Below are 24,800 nucleotides of genomic sequence, written 5' to 3' on the forward strand. Positions count from 1 at the left end.
GACGACGACTTGTAATGCGAGGAACCGACAAGCGCAACTTAGAAATAAATAACGGCGGCTCTGGAACACCTTTTCAAATTAAATGATCTTCCGAAGAATATCTTTTTGTAGGACAGATCTAATTCACATTTCAGCCAATATGGAAGGGGTGTGTGCTAGATGTTACTTCCTGTTTGCATGTCTGTGTGAGAGAGACCGGAGACTGATGGAGGAGGCGTGGCTGCGGTGTCGGATTTATCCTTTTTGATGGTTATTGCGTTAACTGAAAATCAAATGGAGATTAGTTTTTCAGGTACATTGTGATTTGAGCCCGTGCATGTCTGAGATGTGTGCGTGCGTGCGTGAAAGTATGTGTTTGTGGTTGACCCTAGATGTGTATGATAAATGCCTGGTTTTGGTATGAATGCACGTCTGTTAAAATAACAATGTAGTCATAGCACTTGCCTGAATCATGGCTTACTGACTGCTGTTGCAACACGGCTCACCTTAACACAGGGCCGTGTTTAACGGCATCGATGCACCAGTTTGGTTTTGTATGTCATGGGTCCCGCCCCCCGTGTGTGTGTGTGTTTGTGAGAATAGCCTCCGAGAGCGACCTCCAGAGCAGGCGGCTGAAGCTGGACTACGAGGAGATCACACCCTGTCTGAAGGGCGTCACGCTCGTCTGGGAGAAAATGCTCAGCACCGCCGGGAGGTCAAAGGTCAAGTTTGACACGGAGAAGATCCACACAGCTGTCGGAGAGGGTAATGCACACCCACACAGACCTGTATTTCTATTACCCTGTCCACACTAGGGATTTTGTACCGATACGATACTACTTTCGTACCGCAACACCTGTCCACACTAGCAACTATAGACCCTTCCCACTGACGTCACCGGAAACCGGAAGTAAACAGACCCTGCGCCATATTGGAAGACGAACAAACTCGTGATTAGGGGGAAATAATGGCAGCGCGCGGAATTTAAACCCACGAGGCACTTGATTCATCATAAACCTACAATGGTAAACTTTTGTGCTGTGTTAGGGTGTTCCAACAAAGCTGATGGGAAAGGTGAAAAGAAGTCTTTCTACAGAATACCAGCTGTGATTGAGACACAAGGGGAGCAAACCAAGGAGCTTTCTGCCGGGAGACAGAGAATAAGTGCATTACTGAGTGTCGGTGAGCCTGAACGTTGCAACCTCCCTATTGGCTGTTTATTGGTTGTTTTGTATCAATTGTTGCCCTTCATCGCGGGCTCGAGAGACGAGACCTGACGAGTTAGTCCGTTGGTAGCAGAACAAAATGTCTGGACACAAATCGGGTTTTCAGAAAAGGAAAGAAAATAAACGCAGGGTCGAAAATACAAAAAAGGAGGCAGAAAAAGCAAAACGAGTTAAGGTAGGACAAATGGTTAGTTTTCTGAGGCAGCCCGCCGTGGCTGCCTGCAGGCTTATTTATTATAGCCCATTTAGTTAAAATAGTTGATCTAAAATGTTTATAGTTATGTGATGGTTGTCCTCAGTGTTCAAACTATGCCGATATTTTCGGGGGGTCCCTTTTTTTCCCTTGGGGTGCTTGCGCTTGTCTCGGAGCGCGGATCTCCAAACACATGAGAAGCCTATCTTACGCACATATCACGCGGACTCCACACACGCATCGCGTCTGAAGTCATAACTCATCAGGGTCCGCATTGGCATGTTCAAAAAACAACCTCGCGTCAACAATGATACCACACGCAAGAAAAAAAAAAAACAGTCAGGCTACTCAACAACCAACCTGGCAGCAGCAGTCGTTGTCATATCGGTTTATTTTATCTTTGATGTAAACACAACACTTCGGATATGCAAATGCTTCCCGTTACACACGATTGCTATGTCAATAAACATCATTTTGCCAATATTTTAGAGACCCCCCCAACATTTCCCAAATCACGTTTTCAAGGGATCTCATGTCTGTTTCAGGGGATCTCGGATCCCCCGAGTACCCCCGTAGTTCGAACACTGGTTGTCCTGATTTAGACTGGTGTGTTTGTTTTTTTTTTGGGGGGGGGGGGGGGGGTTGCGCGATGTTGCACCCGGGTCCAGATTAGGGCAGAACCGGCCCTGGCTACATTTCAGGTGTAGTTTGTTTTATGCATGTATGTACTTGAATAGATGTGTACTTGGTCTTCCAATATGGCGACTACCGAAATCTCGCGGCGCGGTGACGTCATGCGGGAACCCTCTATACCGGTACTGTAGCGGTATAACTGTATCGCTACTGCTGTCAGGGGCGGTCTTACCATAGAGACATAGGTAGGCGGCTGCTTGGGGCCCCCCACCAGCGGTCGTAGTAGGGGGGCCCCCAACCAACCTCAAAAAAAAAAAAAAGAAAAAGCCCCTTATCATGATTCATGAACACTTCAAAAGTACGGTACATTTTACTAATATTCCTAAGAAATATGTTGAAGTAGTATTTAAATGGGAACAGAGGGCAATATATAGAGTAAATATAACAATAAAACACACATTAACGAACCTTATTCAAGACTTACAAAAGTTTTTTGTTCTAAGGTTGGAAAGTTATAGTGTTTTGAAAGTAGCTCGAGCAAACTATTTCCGCAGTTTGAACAGCCCGCCATGATATTAATTTTATCCAATCAGAACGCACGTTCATTTCCTCTGCGTAACACTCATGAGGTATGTATGTGCCCAGTTGTAAATAAACAATATGGCTCATTGAGGTTGGAAATACCTGTTTCTGCCTCTTGCGACGATTTCGCAAGTCCACGGGTGGCGCCTATCTCATTGCAGCAAATAAATTCTGCTGGACTCGTGAGCAACTCCACGTTACATTTTTCGCACGAGCACCACGCCGTGTCACCTGCACGCAGACGCTCTGCCCCACGCTCAGCATCAGTATCGGTCTCATCCTCGCTTTCTTCTCTTGTTTCGTCATCACCGGAGTCGAGAGTACCTCTCCTAGGTTCAAACTGGTACCCTTCTAAGTAGGGCTGTAACGATACACCCAACTCACGATTCGATTCGTATCGTGATTTTTGACCCACGATTCGATACACCCACGATTTTTTTTTAAATGTTTTTTTTAAAGTAGTAAATTTGACTTATTAACATTTACTTACTTACATTAACTATTTAATAACAATTCAGACCACTGCAGAGAATGAGTAATATGTATGCAAAAATGAACAAATGTATATCCAAAGACTGTTTTATTTCTCAAAATAATACTGTTGAGCCGGAAGCTCTGGTTTTTTCGGATCTGAAAGTCATTTTTCCAAATCGTGTAAATCTGTTAAGATTTTTTTTGGGGGGGGGGTATAGGGGTGGCGCTCTCACTGTCTCACTCTCATAGGGCCAATGATTTTCTGTGATCGCGGAAAACAGATGGAAATTACGGAATTTTTATAGTGAAACATTGCTCGCGTGTCAAAATGTAACTGCCGCAGAAGGCTTCCGCCCAAGCAGACATGCCTTCAGTGTTGCCAGATACTGCTAACGTTTTCCACCCCAAAATATGTTCAAAACCAGCCAAAAGGCACCTAAAACCGCCCAATCTGGCAACACTGCATGCCTTTCCGGTCAAGTGATTGTGATTGGCTTGTGGCACACCTAGCCAGCCAATGAGCTGCTTGTTTACAGATTCGCAACCAGAATGGCGACCGCTTAAAAGAAATGAATGCTCTGCCAGTGGTGAGTGTGGACGTTGCGTGACTCGCAGAAGATTGTCGCAGGTCGGCGAAAAACCGACTTACTAATAGATATAAAAAATAAAAGTAATTTAAGTAAGTTTAAAATGTAATTTAAATAAAAAGTAAAGTATTCATAAATTGAAGTTTGGAAGCGCCTCTGTTTTTGGGCTGAGGAGAAGTTTGAAAGGGTGTACCGCGATTCTGCCTTCTTGTATCGCGACACGGATCGTGGCTCTGCATATCGCGATTTCGATTTCGATACGCATATTGTTACAGCCCTACTTCTAAGCCATAGCCTGCTTGCAGTGTGTCTTGCGGGATCTCTTCGTACGATTTGACAGAGCTGTCGCTTTCACTTGACGCGCCCGACGCCATGATTACACGAGTTCCACTAGTGCAGTGGGTAGGGCTGACGTCACGGTCTTTTAAAAATGGCGACTCTTGTGCGGTTTAGCGTACCGACTATTAATGAAGTATTATATTTACAATTACCAAGATATTTCGTTGTTTTCTAGTACAGAAATTTGATAGAATACTTATGAATACGTTACTTTGTCACATCAGCAACCGTATGTGTTATATTTTGGACCCCTTTAAAATGTCCAGTTCATGGTTATCTGTCCCTACACATACACCCCATACTTTCACAATGAAATGGACTAGTCCATAACGCTGCGCAGCGCAAAAGGTAAACACGTACCGTAGTGACCGGAGTCTGAACAACGCGAAAATGAAAAGGAGTTACCCAAGCAGATCCAAAAAAAAAAGCGAAAAGACGCTGAGAAATATGTGACAATGCTGCCTAAGTTGGGAAACTTTTTTACAACTACTGTTAGCAATAGAGACCGCGACAACAACGTCAACGTCATTCAAAACGTTGAACATGATGCCGGTAGAGCAGCAGCAGCTCGCTGCTGTGAAGTGGCACTAGCTGAGGAGGATAACATCAAGCAAGACACGTTGTTGCCACCTTCCATCACCGACAGTGTCAACGTTGACACAAATGAGGTGGAAGAGTTATCCAGTGATGGCCATTTTGACACCGATGATGATGACCATATTGTTAGTTGGTGACAATGTTTTTTTATTCTTATTATTTTACATTTTCCTACATCTGGCTGTGCACCATGTACGTGTGAAGACCTGTGAGAAGACATCAACAAGTAGGGCTCTGTGACTACGTTTACATGCACATCCAAATCGAGCTGCTGTCGGTAATCGAGCTGAAGGTCCCAGCAGGGTGCCAGAGAAATCCAATCATACATGCATACAATGAAATCGAGCTGTGAGGTGCATTGTGCACCCGAGCCACAGGTGGCGCTACACGCCCCATTGTGTTGGTACACTTCCAGTTGTCGTCATGAAGAAGAGCTATTCAAGAGTATAAACAAAGTTATCAGCAGTGTTGCCAGATACTACTGACGTTTTCCAGCCCAAAACATGTTCAAATCCGCCAAAATGCACTTAAAACCGCCCAATCTGGCAACACTGGCAGTTCTGTGTTCACAAGTTCCGTGCTCAAGCTGTTAGGCTTGCTCTAACAGACTGTATGGCTACAAACTGTCCTGCACAGACCACTGTTTTGTAAGACAACTTATTTTGCACAATTGTATATTTTTCTAAAGTCCATTTTTTGCTTACAATTTAACTTATGTCTTAATATAAACACAAAAAGTTCAATTGTTTTGTTTTTATTGACATTCTTCAGATGTTGGACATCTATATATACACACTAGGGCTGTAACAATATGCGAATAGAAATCGCGATACGCAGAGCCACGATCCGTGTCGCGATACAAGAAGGCAGAATCGCGGTACACCCTTTCAAACTTCTCCTCAGCCCAAAAACAGAGGCGCTTCCAAACTTCAATTTATGAATACTTTACTTTTTATTTAAATTACATTTTAAACTTACTTTTATTTTTTATATCTATTAGTAAGTCGTTTTTTCGCCGACCTGTGACAATCTTCTGCGAGTCACGCAACGTCCACACTCGCCACTGGCAGAGCATTCATTTCTTTTAAGCGGTCGCCATTCTGGTTGCGACGCGGGGAGCGAATCTGTAAACAAGCAGCTCATTGGCTGGCTAGGTGTGCCACAAGCCAATCACAATCACTTGACCGGAAAGGCATGCAGTGTTGCCAGATTGGGCGGGTTTAGGTGCTTTTTGGCTGGTTTTGAACATATTTTGGGGTGGAAAACGTTAGCAATATCTGGCAACACTGAAGGCGTGTCTGCTTGGGCGGAAGCCTTCTGCGGCAGTTACATTTTGACACGCGAGCAATGTTTCACCATAAAAATTCCGTAATTTCCATCTGTTTTCCGCGATCACAGAAAATCATTGGCCCTATGAGAGTGAGACAGTGAGAGAGCCCCCCCAAAAAAAATCTTAACGGATTTACACGGATTTGGAAAAATGACTTTTTCAGAACCGAAAAAACCAGAGCTTCCGGCTCAACAGTATTATTTTGAGAAATAAAACAGTCTTTGGATATACATTTGTTCATTTTTGCATACATATTACTCATTCTCTGCAGTGGTCTGAATTATTTGTTATTAAATAGTTAATGTAAGTAAGTAAATGTTAATAAGTCAAATTTACTACTTTAAAAAAACATTTAAAAAAATCGTGGGTGTATCGAATCGTGGGTCAAAAATCGCGATACGGATCGAATCGTGAGTTGGGTGTATCGTTACAGCCCTAATACACACACACACACACACACACACACACACACACACACACACACAAATACAGTGACTTGTTTATGTACACAATTCACAGCTATGCAACAGCTGTACAGATGTATTTGGTGATACAGTAAGTGAGCTAAATTTTAACAGTGCAAACAATGCCACAAAAAGAAAAGATTCATGCCGTTGTCATGCCGACCGAGGCTGTTGTGTTTCCCGCTTGTGGTCTCGTCACTCGTCACTTCCGGAAGGGGCAGTGCTGAAGTAAGTAGCTCGACTACGTAGCTCGATAGGGTTTACATGCACTAAGTAGCTCGGCTACAATCGCATAATCTAGGTCGCGTAGCTCGATTACGAGAAATCCAGTTCGGTTCGATTTCAGCCGAGCTAAGGCGTTTCCATGGCATTTAGAACTTCGATTTCAGTCGAGCTACGGCAGAAATTCGATTTTCTCTATGTGCATGTAAACGCACTGTGTGATGTGGAGAACAATCTCTCTTTTCTCTCTCATAGACTCTCTCATTCATTCACTCACCCTCTCTGTCTCTCACACACAGAACACTCTCTCTCTCTCACACTGTCTCATTCTCTCTCACTCACTCACTGACACATACATTCACATGGATATGGAGTTGCTTAGAGCCAAATGCCACCTCATCTCTCCTCAGTCCACACTTCTTACCTCCCCTCACTCACACACACACACACACACACACACACACACACAAACACTCACTGAGGCCAAGTTTACATTAGACCGTATCTGTCTCGTTTTCTTCGCGGATGCACTGTCCGTTTACATTAAAACGCCGGGAAACGGGAATCCGCCAGGGTCCACGTATTCAATCCAGATCGTGTCTGGTCCGGTGCTGTGTAAACATTGAGAATACGCGGATACGCTGTGCTGAGCTCTAGCTGGCGCCGTCATTGGACAACGTCACTGTGACATCCACCTTCCTGATTCGCTGGCGTTGGTCATGTGACGCGACTGCTGAAAAACGGCGCGGACTTCCGCCTTGTATCACCTTTCATTAAAGAGTATAAAAGTATGAAAATACTGCAAATACTGATGCAAATACTGCCCATTGTGTAGTTATGATTGTCTTTAGGCTTGCCATCCTTCCACTTGCAAGTGGTAAGTGATATGCGCTGGGATCACACACAGCGACTCAGTCCCGAATCACAGCTTGTGCGCTTCACTCGCGCGCTCTGTGAGCTGCGCAGGGCCGGAGTGCGCACCCTCCAGAGGGCACTCGCTGTTCAGGGCGGAGTGATTTGGAGCGCAGGATGCCTGCGGAGCCGAGCGTATCCGTGTATTGGCGTTGCTGTGTGCACGCAAATCGTGTATTGGTGTTGCTGTGTGCACACTAATCGTTTTAAAAACGTTAATCTGATGATCCGCTGATACGGTCTAATGTAAACCCCACCTGACTCACTCACTCTCACACACACAGAGAAACACTCACTCACACACAAACACACAGTCATGTACATAGTTTTATTTATAGAATGTTTGAAATGTTCTGATCTTTAAAAAAAATAAACAGTGCTGGTTTTCCTGGCATTTTGGCAAAGACAGATGTTATCTGAAATCTTGTTCTCTGTTGGGTTCCATCATGACTATTAGTTTGTGCAGTGCTACACTTTGCGTGTTCTCTGCTTTCCATCTTCATTTTGGAGTAAAGAAGTGTATGCAGGGTTTAAAGGGGAATGTTTTTTTTTTTCTCCTCTCCAACCTTTACTTCCCTATAGATTAGCTTTACCTGCCTATCCACCATGCAGTCGGTACATTGGTTTTGTTTTGTTTTTTGTTTCGGATCGGATGATGGGGGGGCCCATACATACCTTCGCCTGGGGCCCCCAATTTGCTAAATCCGCCACTGACTGCTGTGTTCACACTTATACCGGTACAAAAGTCATATAACTGTGTCGATACAAAGTATACCAGTACAGTTTAGTGCATCTGTCCACACTAGCGAGAAATGTTTGCGGTTTTCTTTCACGGTAGTTGAAATGCGCGTGCGCGAAATGTTTCCGTGGTTACTGAGTAACTTCCTTCCGAGAATATATGGCATCCGTTATTTCGAGATCTCGAGAAAACAAAACAATTATTTCATGATCTCAGCTGGATCACTGTATCTCCGTCGGTAGAGGCGAAGCCGGGCCAGTCTTCTGCGGAGGTGCCGCGGACTAATTAGGGCCCGAGCCCTATGGGCGAAGGCCCTATTGTTCTTGTAAGAGTTCACTATTATTATTATTCCGTCTTCTTCTTCTTCTTCTTCTTCCGTCTTCTTCTTCTTCTTTATTTTTCTCCGCTGTTGGGCCATTTTCGGGGCGCTTGCCATGGGCGAAAACGCACGAAATTTGGCACCAGTTCCGAGAATTGCCACCGCTACTCAGAACCAGAAGCCCAAACTTGGCCGGGGCTCAGGGCCTCTATAGCGCCCCCTAAGTCGTTGTGATTTTGGCCTCCCGCATTAAGGTGCCTGGGTGCCATGTAGTTTGTAGTAGTGGCATGCCATTTGGTACGCTTATGTATCTCACTAAGCCGGACAAAAATGTAATGCCAATGCATTAGCCACGCCCAACAGGAAGTGAGGTAATTTCACTTTTGTGCGAAATGCATGGCCACGAAGACGGCGCAACTCCTCCTAGACCGTTCATAGGAATGTCACCAAAATTGATAGACATCATCTACAGACATGGCTGACAAAAGTTACTAAATACGTTTCACGTAGGATAAACCGTTCAGAAGTTATACGTCAATCAATTTTCGATGCAAAATTTTACATGCTTAAAAATTCATAACAAATCTTCTGATTGCTCAAAACTGCTCATACTTCACACGCAAATCACTCATTGGGCTTCTGACATGTTACCCAATTTCTGTGATATTTCGCCACTGGGGGCGCTATTTTTGGGCAAAAATTCCAATCTTTCCTCAAATTTGGTCAAACTTCACGGCCACCCTCTTACTCCCTCCCATGTCATGTATACCACATTTTGGGAATTTTCGTCCATGGGGGGCGCTGTTTTTGGCCGACGCAATTGCTCCAAAACGGGTTTTTGGTAAATAATTCCATAATGCTTTCCCTTCACACCACTACCTTGTGATAGTACGTTGCTGTTGTAGTCACTTATTTTTCCAACTCATTATCGCTCATGTACAGCATTGCGCCACCTACTGACATGGGAAAAACCAAAAAATTTATTCTTCAAAAATCTATATCTCATCTTCTATTTACTCAATTGTCATCAAACTTCATACGCAAACTCTTCATAGCTCACCTGACATATACGCCAAATTTTGTGCACTTTCGCCCCTGGGGGTGCTGGTTATGGCAAAAATGATATTGCAGCTTCTGATTTGTCAAACTTGGCAAGCAAACTCTTTACAAGACCCTTTTTGGGGCGCTTGCCATGGTCGACAACGCACGAAATTTGGCTCCTTTTTCTTAGACTGCCACCGCTACTGAGAACCAGAAGCCCAGATCCAGGCGGGCCTCAGGGCCTCTTTAGCGCCCCCTAAGTCGTTGTGATTTTGGCCTCCCGCATAAAGGTGCCTGGTTGCCATGTAGTTTGTAGTAGTGGCATGCCATTTGGTACGCATATGTATCTCACTAAGCCGGACAAAAATGTTATGCCAATGCATTAGCCACGCCCAACAGGAAGTGAGGTAATTTCACTTTTGTGCCAAATGCATGGCCACGAAGATGGCGCAACTCCTCCTAGGCCGTTCATAGGAATGTCACCAAAATTGATAGACATCATCTACAGACATGGCTGACAAAAGTTCCTAAATACGTTTCACGTAGGATAAGCCGTTCAGAACTTATACGTCAATCAATTTTCAATGCAAAATTTTACATGCTTAAAAATTCATAACAAATCTTCTAATTGCTCAAAACTGCTCATACTTCACACGCAAATCACTCATTGGGCTTCTGACATGTTACCCAATTTCTGTGATATTTCGCCACTGGGGGCGCTATTTTTGGGCAAAAAATCCAATCTTTCCTCAAATTTGGTCAAACTTCACGGCCACCCTCTTACTACCTCCCATGTCATGTATACCACATTTTGGGAATTTTCGTCCATGGGGGGGCGCTGTTTTTGGCCGACGCAATTGCTCCAAAACGGGTTTTTGGTAAATAATTCCATAATGCTTTTCCTTCACACCACTACCTTGTGATAGTACGTTGCTGTTGTAGACACTTATTTTTCCAACTCATAATCGCTCATGTACAGCATAGCGCCACCTTCTGACATGGGAAAAACCAAAAAATTTATTCTTCAAAAATCAATATCTCATCTTCTATTTACTCAATCTTGATCAAACTTGATACGCACACTCTTAACAGGTCACCTGACATATCTCCCAAATTTTGTGAACTTTTGCCACTGGGGGCGCTGTTTTCAGGCAACAATTTATATCTCGGCTTCTGATTGGTCAAACTTGATCAAACTTGACACAACAACTCTTCATAGGTCCCTTGACAAGTATACCAAATTTGGTGAACTTTCACCACTGGGGGCGCTCATTGCGCTGTAGCAGTTGCAGGAGAGGTGTTTACAATCATGAGGCACCAGGAGTATGTTGTTTTGGTTGCCTTAAACACACATGACTTGTGGGGAATGGGTAGGCAGTCGGGAGCAAGTGTTGTAGCGTTACATACAGACTAATAGATGTCTAACAGAAGACAATCCTATGTAGCTATAGCTTGGTGACTGATGAGGTAAATACATTAATTTGGTTGGGAAGCCATGGCATAAAATGTTCTGTCCATGACAACATCTCAGCGCACCGTGTACTCTGTGTCCGATTCTGTGCTTTGTCGCCATTGTGGGAGTAATGTGTCTTGCCGAAGAAGCTGTGGAAGGTATTTCGCGGGGACGCATGCCCCCGCCCCCCTTGGCCGCTGGCGCGAGGGCCCGTCGAGGCCGCTTGCGGCTTTAATTTTGAAATGATCCCTTATTAAAAGACTTAATGCAATCTCTCCCTGTGTCAACCCCTGATCAAAATATTGCCTTATTAGGTGATCGATTATTCCAGACATTCTAATGACCAAAGTTGCGTCTATACAGAATGAGAAATAGCCCCAAAGTCAGCATATCACAAGTCTCTTGGCGCACCTGAATGAACCATTTGTGGCAGATCACAGAATCCAGGGACACATGTCTGCCCGGGGGCATTTTGAGTTATTGACAGATTCAGAAAGTACAGTTTCTAAGCTTTCCAATGATGCCTTCCATGTGGAGATCTGACAATATTTGAAGAATATGTGGCCTTTTGAAAGTGTATACTTCTTAAAACAGAAAAGGGAGAAAATCGCCCTCAAAGTTTTCTATCTCAGCTACTCTGGGTGCAGGGCGGGCACATAATGGTGCTCATCTGCATGATATTAAGGAAAGCCCTACCCCCTACTAGCTAGCACGATACTACTTTCATGTAAACAAAGATCACCACGTCAATTTTCCTTCCATGCAAAGTATGCCCAACACAATTAGGAAGTACAAAAATAAGTCCTAAAGTATACTTTAACGTTTTGTGGTTGAAAAATTACTCACACCGTAAGAAAGAAAGAGAGCACGATGATGACACAACTAACACAATGCTAGTTTCATGTAAAGCCTCGGTCACAACCGGCCGTACAGTACGCGCTCCTACAGCCGGTCTACACGCAAAAAACACAAGAAACACACGGAGAGTGCGCATGAAACGCACGAGAGCGCGCGTGTGAAAAACACGAGAGCGCGCGTGTGATGTGCTGATTTTCGAGCCGCAGACCGGCCGCAGAGGTTCTTTCTCATGTCAAACAAACTCTACGGGCGCTTACGTTTTTTTCAGGTTGCAAGACAAACTTACGGCCAACGCGCGTCTTTCTCCATGAACAAAAAAAAAACGCAGCGATTTGGGAAACGCCAAAAATCACACAGCCAAAAAATCATACGTCCGGTTGTGACCTAGGCTTAACCAAACCACAACACTCTCCGTTACATGCAAAAATAACCACACAGCCTTAGATTAATAAACTTACTCCATCAGAAAGCGAAACGGCTCCTTGCACACACCAATGCCTCCGATGGAATGTAATCCTAGAACGGTCCGTGTATCATCCGATCATTCAAGTATTCCATTCAATCTGGAAAACGAGGTTGCGGTTTTTTTTTTTGCTAGAAATGGTTATCTCCGATGTAAATACCGACTGTCTGTCTGCTTCGCGGTGCTTCAGCTCCTCTGCGCTCTGTTTAGTAACTCATTCCATAGTGAAATCACACGCCTGTATGCAGGTTAAGTAGCCACGAGCTCAGCTCATATCATACAGCTGATTCGCGGAAAAAAAAAACAAAAGACTTAAATCATCATGTGAATGGCCCATATGGTAATTTACCCACACCCCCCAGCAGGCTACAGTCCTGACAAAAACGAGACAATTTGCAACAAAAAATGTATGCTTTTCCAACAAAACAATCTATTATCTGAAATACTGATTGCATTCTTCAAGATCTCAACTTGCACATGATGGAAAAAAACAAAAATCACAAATTTCGAAAAAAAATGCTTCTTTTGCGATTATCTCGGATTCGTTTCGGCCGACATGCGTCCCTGGATTCGGTGAGGGGTCACATTTCTCAGCTGTTTACTCAAGATCATGAAATAATTTTGTTTTCTCGAGATCTCGAATTAGTTGTGTTGTTTTCTCGAGATCCTGAATTAATTATGTCGTTATCTCGGGATAACAAGGTGAATAAAAAAAAAAAAAAAAGGATTATATGAAGGGCCTCTCTCGGCTTCCGTACGGATGAAACAACGTGTGTGCGCTTTTTGTTGTCAGTGTACAGTCTGTATTTCTGGTGGTCATTTATTCAGTCGAATCGTATAAAACGCGCGAGGCAGTTGAGAAAGAAACAAAGAAAACGAATCTCCGTTCTTCACTATTTTATTCAGCGAAGACATCGATTGAGGTGTGTGACTTTGCGCATTATATTTGTATCGATACAGAGCCGCTTCATCTGTCCACACTACGCGAAGCGCTACAGTACCGATACTGTACCGGTACGAAACCCATACATTTGTGGGTTTCGTACCGATACAGTTATACCGCTACAGTACCGGTATAGTTGCTAGTGTGGACAGGTGTTGCGGTACGAAAGTAGTTTCGTATCAGTACAAAATCCCTAGTGTGGACAGGGTATACGAAACCCACAAATGTATGGGTTTCGTACCGGTACAGTATCAGTACTGTAGTGTTCCGCTGTAGTGTGGACAGATGAAGCGGCTCTGTATCGATACAAATATAATGCGCATGCGCAAAGTCACACACCTCAATCGATGTCTTCGCTGAATAAAATAGTGAAGAACGGAGATTCGTTTTCTTTGTTTCTTTTTCAACTGCCTCGCGCGTTTTATACGATTCCACTGAATAAATGACCACCAGAAATACAGACTGTACACTGACAACAAAAAGCACACACACATTGTTTCATCCGCCATATATTCTCGGAAGGAAGTTACTCTCACTACGTTCACACTGCAGGCTGAAGTGACTCAAATCCGATTTTTTCGCCCATATGTGACCTGTATCCGATCTTTTATTGACAATATGAACGACACAGATCCGATTTTTTCAAATCCGACCCAGGCCGTTTGGATATGTGGTCCTAATTCCGATTCCTATCCGATCTTTTCATATGCGACTTCAGTCTGAACCGCCAGGTCGCATTCATCCGACTTACACGTCATCAACAAGCCACAAATGTCACTGTTCTGCGCTGAAGTAGGCGGCGGGTCTCTCAAAAAAAGTTACAACAACATGGCTTTGATGTTCCTTTGAACGGAGGTTGCAGTCACTACCCCGCAGAACGCCTGAGCCAAAACCCTTGCCCTCTTCCTTCTCAACCTCCTCCTTAACATCAGGCTATTGTGCATGTTCTGGCTCCGGCGCAACAACAACTGCATCATCGCCAGGTACTCCATGCTGGCTACTGTCATACACAGGAAACTTTAGGTTACTTCCGTAAACACTGGCCATGCTCACTGCGTGTGACGTCGTCATATCCTGCAATGCGCATGCGGAACACTTTTAGGTCGCTTTTCGTTCATACTGAGGATCACATACAAGTCGCATATATTTGTTAATGTGAACGACCTCACAAAAAAATCGGATTTCACAAAAAAATCGGAATTGAGCATTAAGCCTTGCAGTGTGAACGTAGTGTCGGTAACCACGGAAGCATTTCGCGCACGCGCATTTCAACTACCGTGAAAGAAAACCGCAAACATTTCTTGCTAGTGTGGACAGATGCACTAAACTGTACCGGTATACTTTGTATTGATACAGTTATACCACTATCGTACCGGTATATATGAGTGATTCCACGCTTATGGGTACTGAAACGGGGACATGAACTTATTTTTAAAAATTCACCTAAAACCATTTCTTTTTTTACCATCAGGTCACAAAACATGTAATCTTTAATGAATGATATGTTAAAAGATAACTTTAATTTTCTGAGATGTAATAAAAACATATTTATATGCCAAAGTCAGAACGTAACAGAAGTGTTGTGGACATATATATTCTCAATTTTAACAATGTAGAATTACTTTTTGAAACATAGGAAGGTGATGTTTTAGCACAGGGGTTTTCAAAGTGTGGGAGAGTGAGCCCCCCCTCGGAGAGCAAATAAACAACAGCGCCCCCCCTTACAATTTTTGTTGTTGCTATACTTAATGTTCCATTCGTATTTAAAAAAAAATGGTTGTTGTACACATTATTTTTTTCTTTTTCACATTTTAAACATCTGTGCTTTTTAAAACATCTTGTTTTACACATTTTAAACATCTCATAGCATCGTTAGCTAGCACCTCTTGGCAGACAACACACTGTGGCAGTGGAGCATCTTCAGATCCAGTCCATGAAAATCCAAACTTTAAATAATCGTGGTCATACTTCCTTCTTTTTCCAGTCCCCCCAGGATTCCGCGGGCCTTTTTTGTGATTGTTGCGGGCTAAAATGCCTGATGTTGCGGGGGTTTCCAAAAAAATTGCGATGAAAGTTGCGGTGTTTAGGTTTTTGTTGCGATTACATTGCGGGAGGAAGTGAAAGTTGCGAGAAATTGTTGCAATTTTCTCTTTTTGTGATTAAAATTGAGTGATATGTTAAATATTAAGTTATTACTGAAAAACTATTGATTTAAAAAAACAAAGACACTGAGAAATGGTCCTATAAACAACTTTACCAATATAAAAGATTACCAGGACTACAAAAATGCAGAAAAATAGGCTTTACTTATCCAAATGCACCTGTTGGTTCTAAAGTTAAAGTGCAGAGAACCTCACAGCACAACATGAAGTTACCTTAAAATATAATATAAATGCCTCAGCTTTCATGTAAGAAAAAAAAATATTAATACTAGTGCTGTGTGTAGGCAGTCTCTCCTGAAGACTAAATTAAACAATAATTATAAACTAATAAAATAAATGGCTCAGGCTTCATAGAAGAAAAAAACTATTTGAACAGAATCTCACAGTATGATGCTGAAGCTGCCTAAACAATGGAAAATAAAATACCATTTTGGCAAAAATGTTGGCATCCATTAATTTCTTGTATTAAGTAAAAAAATATAATGTAAAGTGCACACAGTCCTTCACTGTAAACATAGCACACTTTCAGTAACAGAATTTAAGCCTCTATAAACACTGACTCACACATCATGCAGTGTTGCCAGATACTGCTGACGGTTTCCAGCCCAAAATATATTCAAAACCCGCCAAAATGCACTTGAAACCGCCAATCTGGCAACACTGCGCGCATGCTGCTTCTCTTGAACGTAGACATCCGGAAGTAAGGCGGAAGGTAGTTTGTCGATGTCACCTCAAGACGACGCCAACGATTGGTCAAATTTGCGGGAAAGTTGCGATGATTGGATATAATTGCAACACCGCCCTGAATTCGCGGGGATTGGTTGAATTTGCGCTGAAGTCGCAAATCGCAACATCCTGGAGGCTCTGTTTTTTTGCTTGGCCCAGACTTTGTCTCCTCACTCACTGTAGCTTTAGGTACTAAAAATCGATCCATTTTGTCTCTTACGTTGCGCCCCCCCTGAAGAACTCTGGCGCGCCCCACACTTTGAAAAGCCCTGTTTTAGCAAATATAATTAATAAACGTGTAGTAGAATAAACATACACATTCTTTCAATAAGATTAACATGGTATATAGCTAGATTGTAATTAATTTGTAACAGACGTGAGATGGACAATCGTAACAGAAGTAATGTAACAGACATCATTTTGGAACTCATAGGCTTGACTTTGGCATATAAATATGTTTTTATTACATCTCAGAAAATTAAAGTTATCTTTTAACATATCATTCATTAAAGATTACATGTTTTGTGACCTGATGGTAAAAAAAGAAATGGTTTTAGGTGAATAAGTTCATGTCCCCATTTCAATACCCATAAGCGTGGAATCACTCATATGTGAACACAGCATAACTTGGAGACTTTACTGCTGGACTTGGTGACACTTTCCACCCCTTTCGTGACCTTTATTTCACGATTGCTGACCCCCCCTCCACCACCACCAATCGTTCCCATCCTCTATTCTGAGTGTCTCCAGAAAATAATTTTCCTTCGTATGCCCTAATTTGTAATTTTGATAAGCACACGATCATGGTGCGTCATGGAATATGACGGCCCATGCCTCGCTACTTCTCTCGACTTTTCCAGCCTGCTTTTCTCTGAAAGAGTTCGCAAAACTGACACACGCGTTTGTGTATCGCGCTCATGTTCCAGCCCGAGTGCTCATTGTTTTAACACGCGCACTCTGCAGCGTCGGTGTGATGATTGAACATGATTTAAAACACCAGTGCTGATTTAATGAACATGAAGGCTTATTTGTTTTTCTCCATCTCTCAGGTGTCCCCCGGCAACACAGAGGTGAAATCTGGAAGTTTCTCTCTGAACAGTATTTACTGAGACAGCAGGTGCCCAGTGCCAAACCGCCCAATAACGACGTGCCTTATAAAGAGCTACTGAAGCAACTCACCTCCCACCAACACGCTATCCTCATAGATCTGGGTGAGCGCGCGCACACACCTGCGTTTGACTTACTGAAAGATTACCGATTGCTTTAATATTGATTTTATATTAAGGTTAATATTAATCCGCTTGTTCTAACGCATTATTGTTTCTATAGTAACGATGGTACAAGAGCAATAAAACACTCCGGCTTCATCACCCCGTTGATTATTTTTCCTACAGCAGCACCACACAGTGTTTTTGTTCCTTCTGTTATATTCCTGATGGAGGATGTTTAGTATCAGTGTCTTACAGTGGTGCTTGAAAGTCTGTGAACCCTTTAGAATTTTCTATATTTCTGCATAAATATGACCTAAAACTAGGGATCGACCGATATGTTTTTTTTTTTTTTCAGGGCCGATACCGATTATTATGGAATTGGGATGCCGATAACCGATATGTGCAAGCGATAAATGTAAACATTATAATTCACATGAAATTAAACATGGCACACACTGACACAGACCTTCATATCCATGAAATGTATGTTTAATTGTAAAATTGAACATGAAATTTTGTGCAGGGAGATGCCAGCAGCATTTGTACAATAAAGTCAAACATTAGTTAGAATAAAATGAGAAATAAAATAAATATTCACCAATAAAAAAATAAATCACTCCCTACTATATTACAGCTCACCATTTTCAGTGGAAAATAAATGAAAATACACTCTGGATTCTGGATAGAGAAAGTGAGAACGGAGTGTTAAAAGCTCTGGTTAAAAGGAGCGGCTGCTCCTTTAAGAGTATATCGCTTTCCGAATCAGAAGCTCTAGTGAGGAGAATCACTTGCGCAAGAATTATAAATGCTAGTGGAGTGCAGTACAGCGCAATGTGAAGTAGCATAAGAACATTTAAGTCAAGAGTTTAATTGATGTATTTCGTTCATTACCGTTTATCCAAGCAAGTGTGCATCCACGACACAATTAATTACTGAGCCCACAACAAGCGTCCTGACAAACTCCCTACAGTATTACACAGCCTACTAGCACCATATCACACCTGGCTTGTTTAAATGTTCAAATAGTGCTTTATAAAGTTACCTAACATATACAAGTGCAATGCGCTTTTTGAGCACGAGTCACGTCATGAAGTTTACTCATCACCATAACAAATAGCCAGTAGGCTTGCGCTAGCCTACAGAACACAAACACTACGTTTTATTTCGTCTTCCCTTGACCACCTCTCTGTATGGCTGTCATTCTACTGTTCGAGTAGAACTACTGACACATTCACAACGTTTCCAGACGGGGATTTAAAAATGACTGCAGCCTACGTTATGCTGGGGACTGCTTACTATGGACAACATTACATGTAGTTTCAGTGAGACTAGTTGGTTGTAGGCTAATTCAAGTGCTTCCTTCCATAAGCCAAGTTTGCCTGGCTACACAGATGCAAATGGACAGTTTTAACGAGTAGTAGATGAAGAATGTAAACATATAATGATGTTGTGCTTTTGCAACTTGTGTGTTTGTGACTTATTGCGGCAAAAGCAGCATGTCCTTACCTTGAAGTGGGATCTGCTTCTGCCCGAGTGCCCGTACGGCTGTCTTGAAACAGGTCACAGCGTTTAGCTACGCGTGTTGATTGGCTGTATCCCTTGTGCCGCTTCTGTCTGAGTGCCCGTACAGCCGCCTTGAAACAGTTCACAGCATTTAGCTACGCGTGTTGATTGGCTATATCTCTTGTGCCAAACAAATCAGATGTTGTGGTGGGCGGGACCATGTTCTTGAACTCAGAGAGGCGAGTGCAGGAAAGGACGTGCAGTGACAGTCGCGTTAGGAACGAAATGGCTGCAAAAAGGCATGTTATCGGCATATCGGTGGAAATTATGGCCGATACCGATAACCCTAAAAATGCAGAATATCGGCCTGATATATCGGCCAGGCCGATTATCGGTCGACCCCTACCTAAAACTTCATTAGATTTTCACCCAAGTCCTAAAAGTAGATAAAGAGAACCCAGTTAAACAAATGAGACAAAAATATTATACTTGGTCATTTATTTATTGAGGAAAATGATCCAGTATTACATATCTGTGAGTGGCAAAAGTATGTGAACCTTTGCTTTCAGTATGTGGTGTGACCCCCTTGTGCAGCAATAACTGCAACTAAACGTTTCCGGTAACTGTTGATCAGTCCTGCAGGGGCTTCAAAGTTTGGGAGAATAGCAGGGTACAAATAATTTACAGCAGGGTGCAAAATGGTAAAATGTCTGCCAGCGGCAGACATAATGCACGCAAAGCGTGCAGGGATATATATATATATATGAGAGAGAGAGAGAGAGATATGCAAGTACGAATTTTTCATGGGGCGGGATGGTTTGGAACAGGCCATCTAAAATTGGGATAACATTTACCCGGGACGGGTATTTGAGGCGGGTCGTCTAGCGTAAGCTTGATTAGCGTTGTTACGCACGCCAGTGTTTCCCACAGAAATTTTGGAGACTATGGGGGAGGCGCGGGGGTTGTTTAAAATTGAGTGATATGTTAAATATTAAGTTATTACTGAAAAACTATTGATTAAAAAACAAAGACACTGAGAAATGGTCCTATAAACAACTTTACCAATATAAAAGATTACCAGGACTACAAAAATGCAGAAAAATAGGCTTTACTTATCCAAATGCACCTGTTGGTTCAAAAGTTAAAGTGCAGAGAACCTCACAGCACAACATGAAGTTACCTTAAAATATAATATAAATGCCTCAGCTTTCATGTAAGAAAAAAACCCTATTAATACTAGTACTGTGTGCAGGCAGTCTCTCCTGAAGACTAAATTAAACAATTATAAACTAATAAAATAAATGGCTCAGACTTCATAGAAGAAAAAAACAATTTGAACAGAATCTCACAGTATGATGCTGAAGCTGCCTAAACAATGGAAAATAAAATACCATTTTGGCAAAAACGTTGGCATCCCTTAATTTCTTGTATTAAGTAAAAAAAAAAAAAAATGTTGCCAGATACTGCTGACGTTTTACAGCCCAAAATATGTTAAAAACCCGCCAAAATGCACTTAAAACCGCCCAAATTGGGCGGGAAACCGCGCAATCTGGCAACACAGGCGGCAGTAATGGCTGCACTCGTGTCGAGGATGTAAACACAGTTGACGCGGCAACGGACATACATGACATAGTGGATGTAATTTACGTTCACAACTTTTTTTTGCTGTCAGAAATATTTAATATTAAATTGTGTGACTCGACTGACAATAGCCGGCGGCATAACAAGCCACAGCCGGCGATTTGCCACCAGTGACCGGCTACTTTTGAGACCGCTGGTCCTGCACACCGGCTTGGAGGAATTTTAGCCCGTTCCTCCGTACAGAACAGCTTCAACTCTGGGATGTTGGTGGGTTTCCTCACATGAACTGCTCGCTTCAGGTCCTTCCACAACATTTCCATTGGATTAAGGTCAGGACTTTGACTTGGCCATTCCAAAACATTAACTTTATTCTTCTTTAACCATTCTTTGGTAGAACGACTTGTGTGCTTAGGGTCGTTGTCTTGCTGCATGACCCACCTTCTCTTGAGATTCAGTTCATGGACGGATGTCCTGACGTTTTCCTTTAGAATTCGCTGGTATAATTCAGAATTCATTGTTCCATCAATGATGGCAAGCCGTCCTGGCCCAGATGCAGCAAAACAGGCCCAAACCGTGATACTACCACCACCATGTTTCACAGATGGGATAAGGTTCTGATGCTGGAATGCAGTGTTTTCCTTTCTCCAAACATAACGCTTCTCATTTAAACCAAAAAGTTCTATTTTGGTCTCATTCGTCCACAAAACATTTTCCCAATAGCCTTCTGGCTTGTCCACATGATCTTTAGCAAACTGCAGACAAGCAGCAATGTTCTTTTTGGAGAGCAGTGGCTTTCTCCTAGCAACCCTGCCATGCACACCATTGTTGTTCAGTGTTCTCCTGATGGTGGACTCATGAACATTAACATTAGCCAATGTGAGAGAGGCCTTCAGTTGCTTAGAAGTTCCCCTGGGGTCCTTTGTGACCTCGCCGACTATTACATGCCTTGCTCTTGGAGTGACCTTTGTTGGTCGACCACTCCTGGGGAGGGTAACAATGGCCTTGAATTTCCTCCATTTGTACACAATCTGTCTGACTGTGGATTGGTGGAGTCCAAACTCTTTAGAGATGGTTTTGTAACCTTTTCCAGCCTGATGAGCATCAACAACGCTTTTTCTGAGGTCCTCAGAAATCTCCTTTGTTCGTGCCATGATCCACTTCCACAAACATGTGTTGTGAAGATCAGGCTTTGATAGATCCCTGTTCTTTAAATAAAACAGGGTGCCCACTCACACCTGATTGTCATCCCATTGATTGAAAACACCTGACTCTAATTTCACCTTCAAATGAACTGCTAATCCTAGAGGTTCACATACTTTTGCCACTCACAGATATGTAATATTGGATCATTTTCCTCAATAAATAAATGAGCAAGTATAATATTTGTGTCTCATTTGTTTGACCGGGTTCTCTTTATCTACTTTTAGGACTTGTGTGAAAATCGGATGATGTTTTAGGTCATATTTATGCAGGAATATAGAAAATTCTAAAGGGTTCACAAACTTTCAAGCACCACTGTAAGTGACCAATTCAAGCCGGAATATGAAGTCGGATGTCATTCCAGATACGAGCGAACATTGTCCTTGCTTTTCTTTCCATCTGTCTCTCTCCGTCTCTCCGTCAGGCCGTACGTTTCCCACACACCCTTATTTCAGCGCTCAGCTGGGTGCGGGTCAGCTGTCGCTCTATAACCTGCTGAAGGCCTACTCCTTACTCGACCCGGAGGTGGGCTACTGCCAGGGGCTGAGCTTCGTGGCCGGAGTGCTGCTGCTGCACATGAGCGAGGAGGATGCCTTCAACATGCTCAAGTTCCTCATGTACGACATGGGGCTGCGCAAACAGTACAGACCCGACATGATCATCCTGCAGGTGACCTGTCCGTCTGTCCTCGCACTGTCTATGTATTCAAATGAGTTCATCACAGACCGTGTGGTTCCATCACATATACACTTTTTGGACAAGTCACAGAAAAATCACCGTCTTTTCATTCTCTCACTTTCAGATCCAGATGTATCAGTTATCCCGGCTGCTGCATGATTATCACAGAGAGCTGTACAGTCACCTGGAGCAGCACGAGATCGGACCGAGCCTGTACGCCGCGCCGTGGTTCCTCACCGCCTTCGCCTCGCACTTCCCTCTGGGTTTTGTGGCCAGAGTCTTTGGTACACACGCACACACCACAGTGTTTACACAGGATACGCATGATGCAGGTGATGGAACCTTTCAGAGAAAAAGCCCACATCACTTTTTATTGACCCAGCCACATGCTGTCAAACGAAAGGTGTCTATCATCGACAGAAGATTTATTTACCTCCATGTACCTGCCCCCACACGGCCTTGACAGCGATCACTTCTTTTTTTTTTTTCTTCTCCCTGCTCTCAGGTAATCCCTTATTATTTAAAAATAACTGGTGCGTAAACACGACGGCTTGCCTGAGCATGACGCAAGACAAGGTGTGCAATTACTTTTGAAACACCCGTTCGTGTCGACGCATCTGAACAACTCGGTTTTACTCATCGTTGTACAGTTCAACAAATATACTAAGTAACTTTAAAAACGCACAATGGAATTCAACACGATATCACTTTAGATCCATGCATACCGTATATTTGAAATTTATGATATTGTATGTAATGCACACACATCTTGAAACATCGATAAAGGACATTTATTGTCAAACTCAAGAATTAATTCACAATAAAAAAATTCAAAGTGACATGTTCGGACCGTCATGCTGGAGGTTCTGGGTCTGTGTCGTCCAGGGGTCTCAGCAGCAGTGACTGAGGGTGTCAGGAATCTGTCATGGAGGTGAGCTAGCCTGATGTGCTGATCCTGAACTGGCGTCGTGACTCGAGGCTGACCAGGGCGTGGACGATCCCTGGTGCTCCCTGTCTGTCTGTAACGCTGACTCAAACGGGAAACGGTCGAATGATGAACACCGAAGTGCCGGGCGACCTCTGTCTGTGTACTTCCGGCACGCAACATCCCGATGGCCTGTTCACGTTGATTTTGGCTTAGGCGTGGCATCTTCAATAATGACAATTTTCCCATCATTTCCCCCGGGTATTTATAGGCAAGATTGTGTGTGTACAGTGTATGCAAAATTTGTTTGAAAATTAAAGCCTGTCCATGTCATTGTACGTTATTGAGTACAACTCCCTTAAATTCCGATTTGAGCACAGATTTGGAACTTATTCGGGCGGAACGAAGTTATTTTTCCATTGTGATAGATTTCTTTTCTTCTTGAGATAAACTCAGCACGAATTCAGCAAGTTTTATCAATGTGCGTTTTTAAAGTTACTTAGTGTATCATCGACGGAAGATTTATTTACCTCCATGTACCTGCCCCCACACGGCCTTGACAGCGATCACTTTTTTTTTTTTCTTCTCCCTGCTCTCAGGTAATCCCTTTATTATTTAAAAATAACTGGTGCGTAAACACGATGGCTTGCCTGAGCATGACGCAAGACAAGGTGTGCAATTACTTTTGAAACACCCGTTCGTGTCGACGCATCTGAACAACTCGGTTTTACTCATCGTTGTACAGTTCAACAAATAGTTCAAAATGTCTGCCTCCAGCAAAACGTTCGGGCCCGAGCTTGGCGTAAAGCCTCCAGGCTTGGGCCGCACGCTGACGTTTTCTTCGTGTTTCCAGGCGAGTCATTATAAACCTCACGGTTCAGCACCGCATCTAGGGGTTTTTCAGTTTTACTCAATAACAAAGCTTCTGACGAGCTCGGCGCATATAACCCCATCTGCGCTCGTCCGACTGAAAAGCAGCTGTGGAATGCTGTCAGGTTATGAAGAACCGAATCTTCACGATCTGGCATTTTTTATTTTTTCAGTGCTGGTATTTTTCTCGAGAAGCTGCACATGATGAAGGACAAGATGGCATCAGTGAAGAAATAACTTTCCTTACCAAGGAAATGTTTGCACACGTGCGCACACATGCCACGCATGCACACGCTGTGTGTGTGTGTTCCTTGACAGAGGTAGAGTGAAGTCTGCAAATTGGAGTCATGAAGAATCTGCTGATGTTTGCATCATGAATAATGAGTGTCAAATCACAAAGCGGCGCTTCTTTTATATTTATATGAACAAATTACAAAGCATTTCAGGAGTGCGACACGTGCCACTTTTTACTGGCTGTCTGTTTAACCTGACGGACGCTAATGAAGATTAACGCCGACACATCTGTCACGCAGTACTGTAATTAGGGTAATTATCGCGCACGCCGACATCTCTATCGGAAGTTAACTAGA

The 24,800-nt window shown here is 43.1% G+C and overlaps 1 protein-coding gene across 7 annotated transcripts in view; it reads left to right on the plus strand.

The window, feature by feature from the left end:
* Nucleotides 1-24,800, plus strand: part of tbc1d1 (TBC1 (tre-2/USP6, BUB2, cdc16) domain family, member 1) — a 164,746-nt gene that overhangs the window by 125,350 nt on the left and 14,596 nt on the right. For all 7 annotated transcript variants that reach the window (XM_060916684.1, XM_060916685.1, XM_060916686.1 and 4 more), the window contains 4 exons: nt 583-744; nt 17,292-17,453; nt 22,162-22,406; nt 22,540-22,699. In XM_060916684.1, the coding sequence (XP_060772667.1) occupies nt 583-744; nt 17,292-17,453; nt 22,162-22,406; nt 22,540-22,699 (729 nt within the window). The remainder of the gene's footprint in view (nt 1-582; nt 745-17,291; nt 17,454-22,161; nt 22,407-22,539; nt 22,700-24,800) is intronic.

This window comes from Neoarius graeffei, chromosome 3, assembly GCF_027579695.1.
Source record: "Neoarius graeffei isolate fNeoGra1 chromosome 3, fNeoGra1.pri, whole genome shotgun sequence".
Lineage (NCBI taxonomy): Eukaryota > Metazoa > Chordata > Actinopteri > Siluriformes > Ariidae > Neoarius > Neoarius graeffei.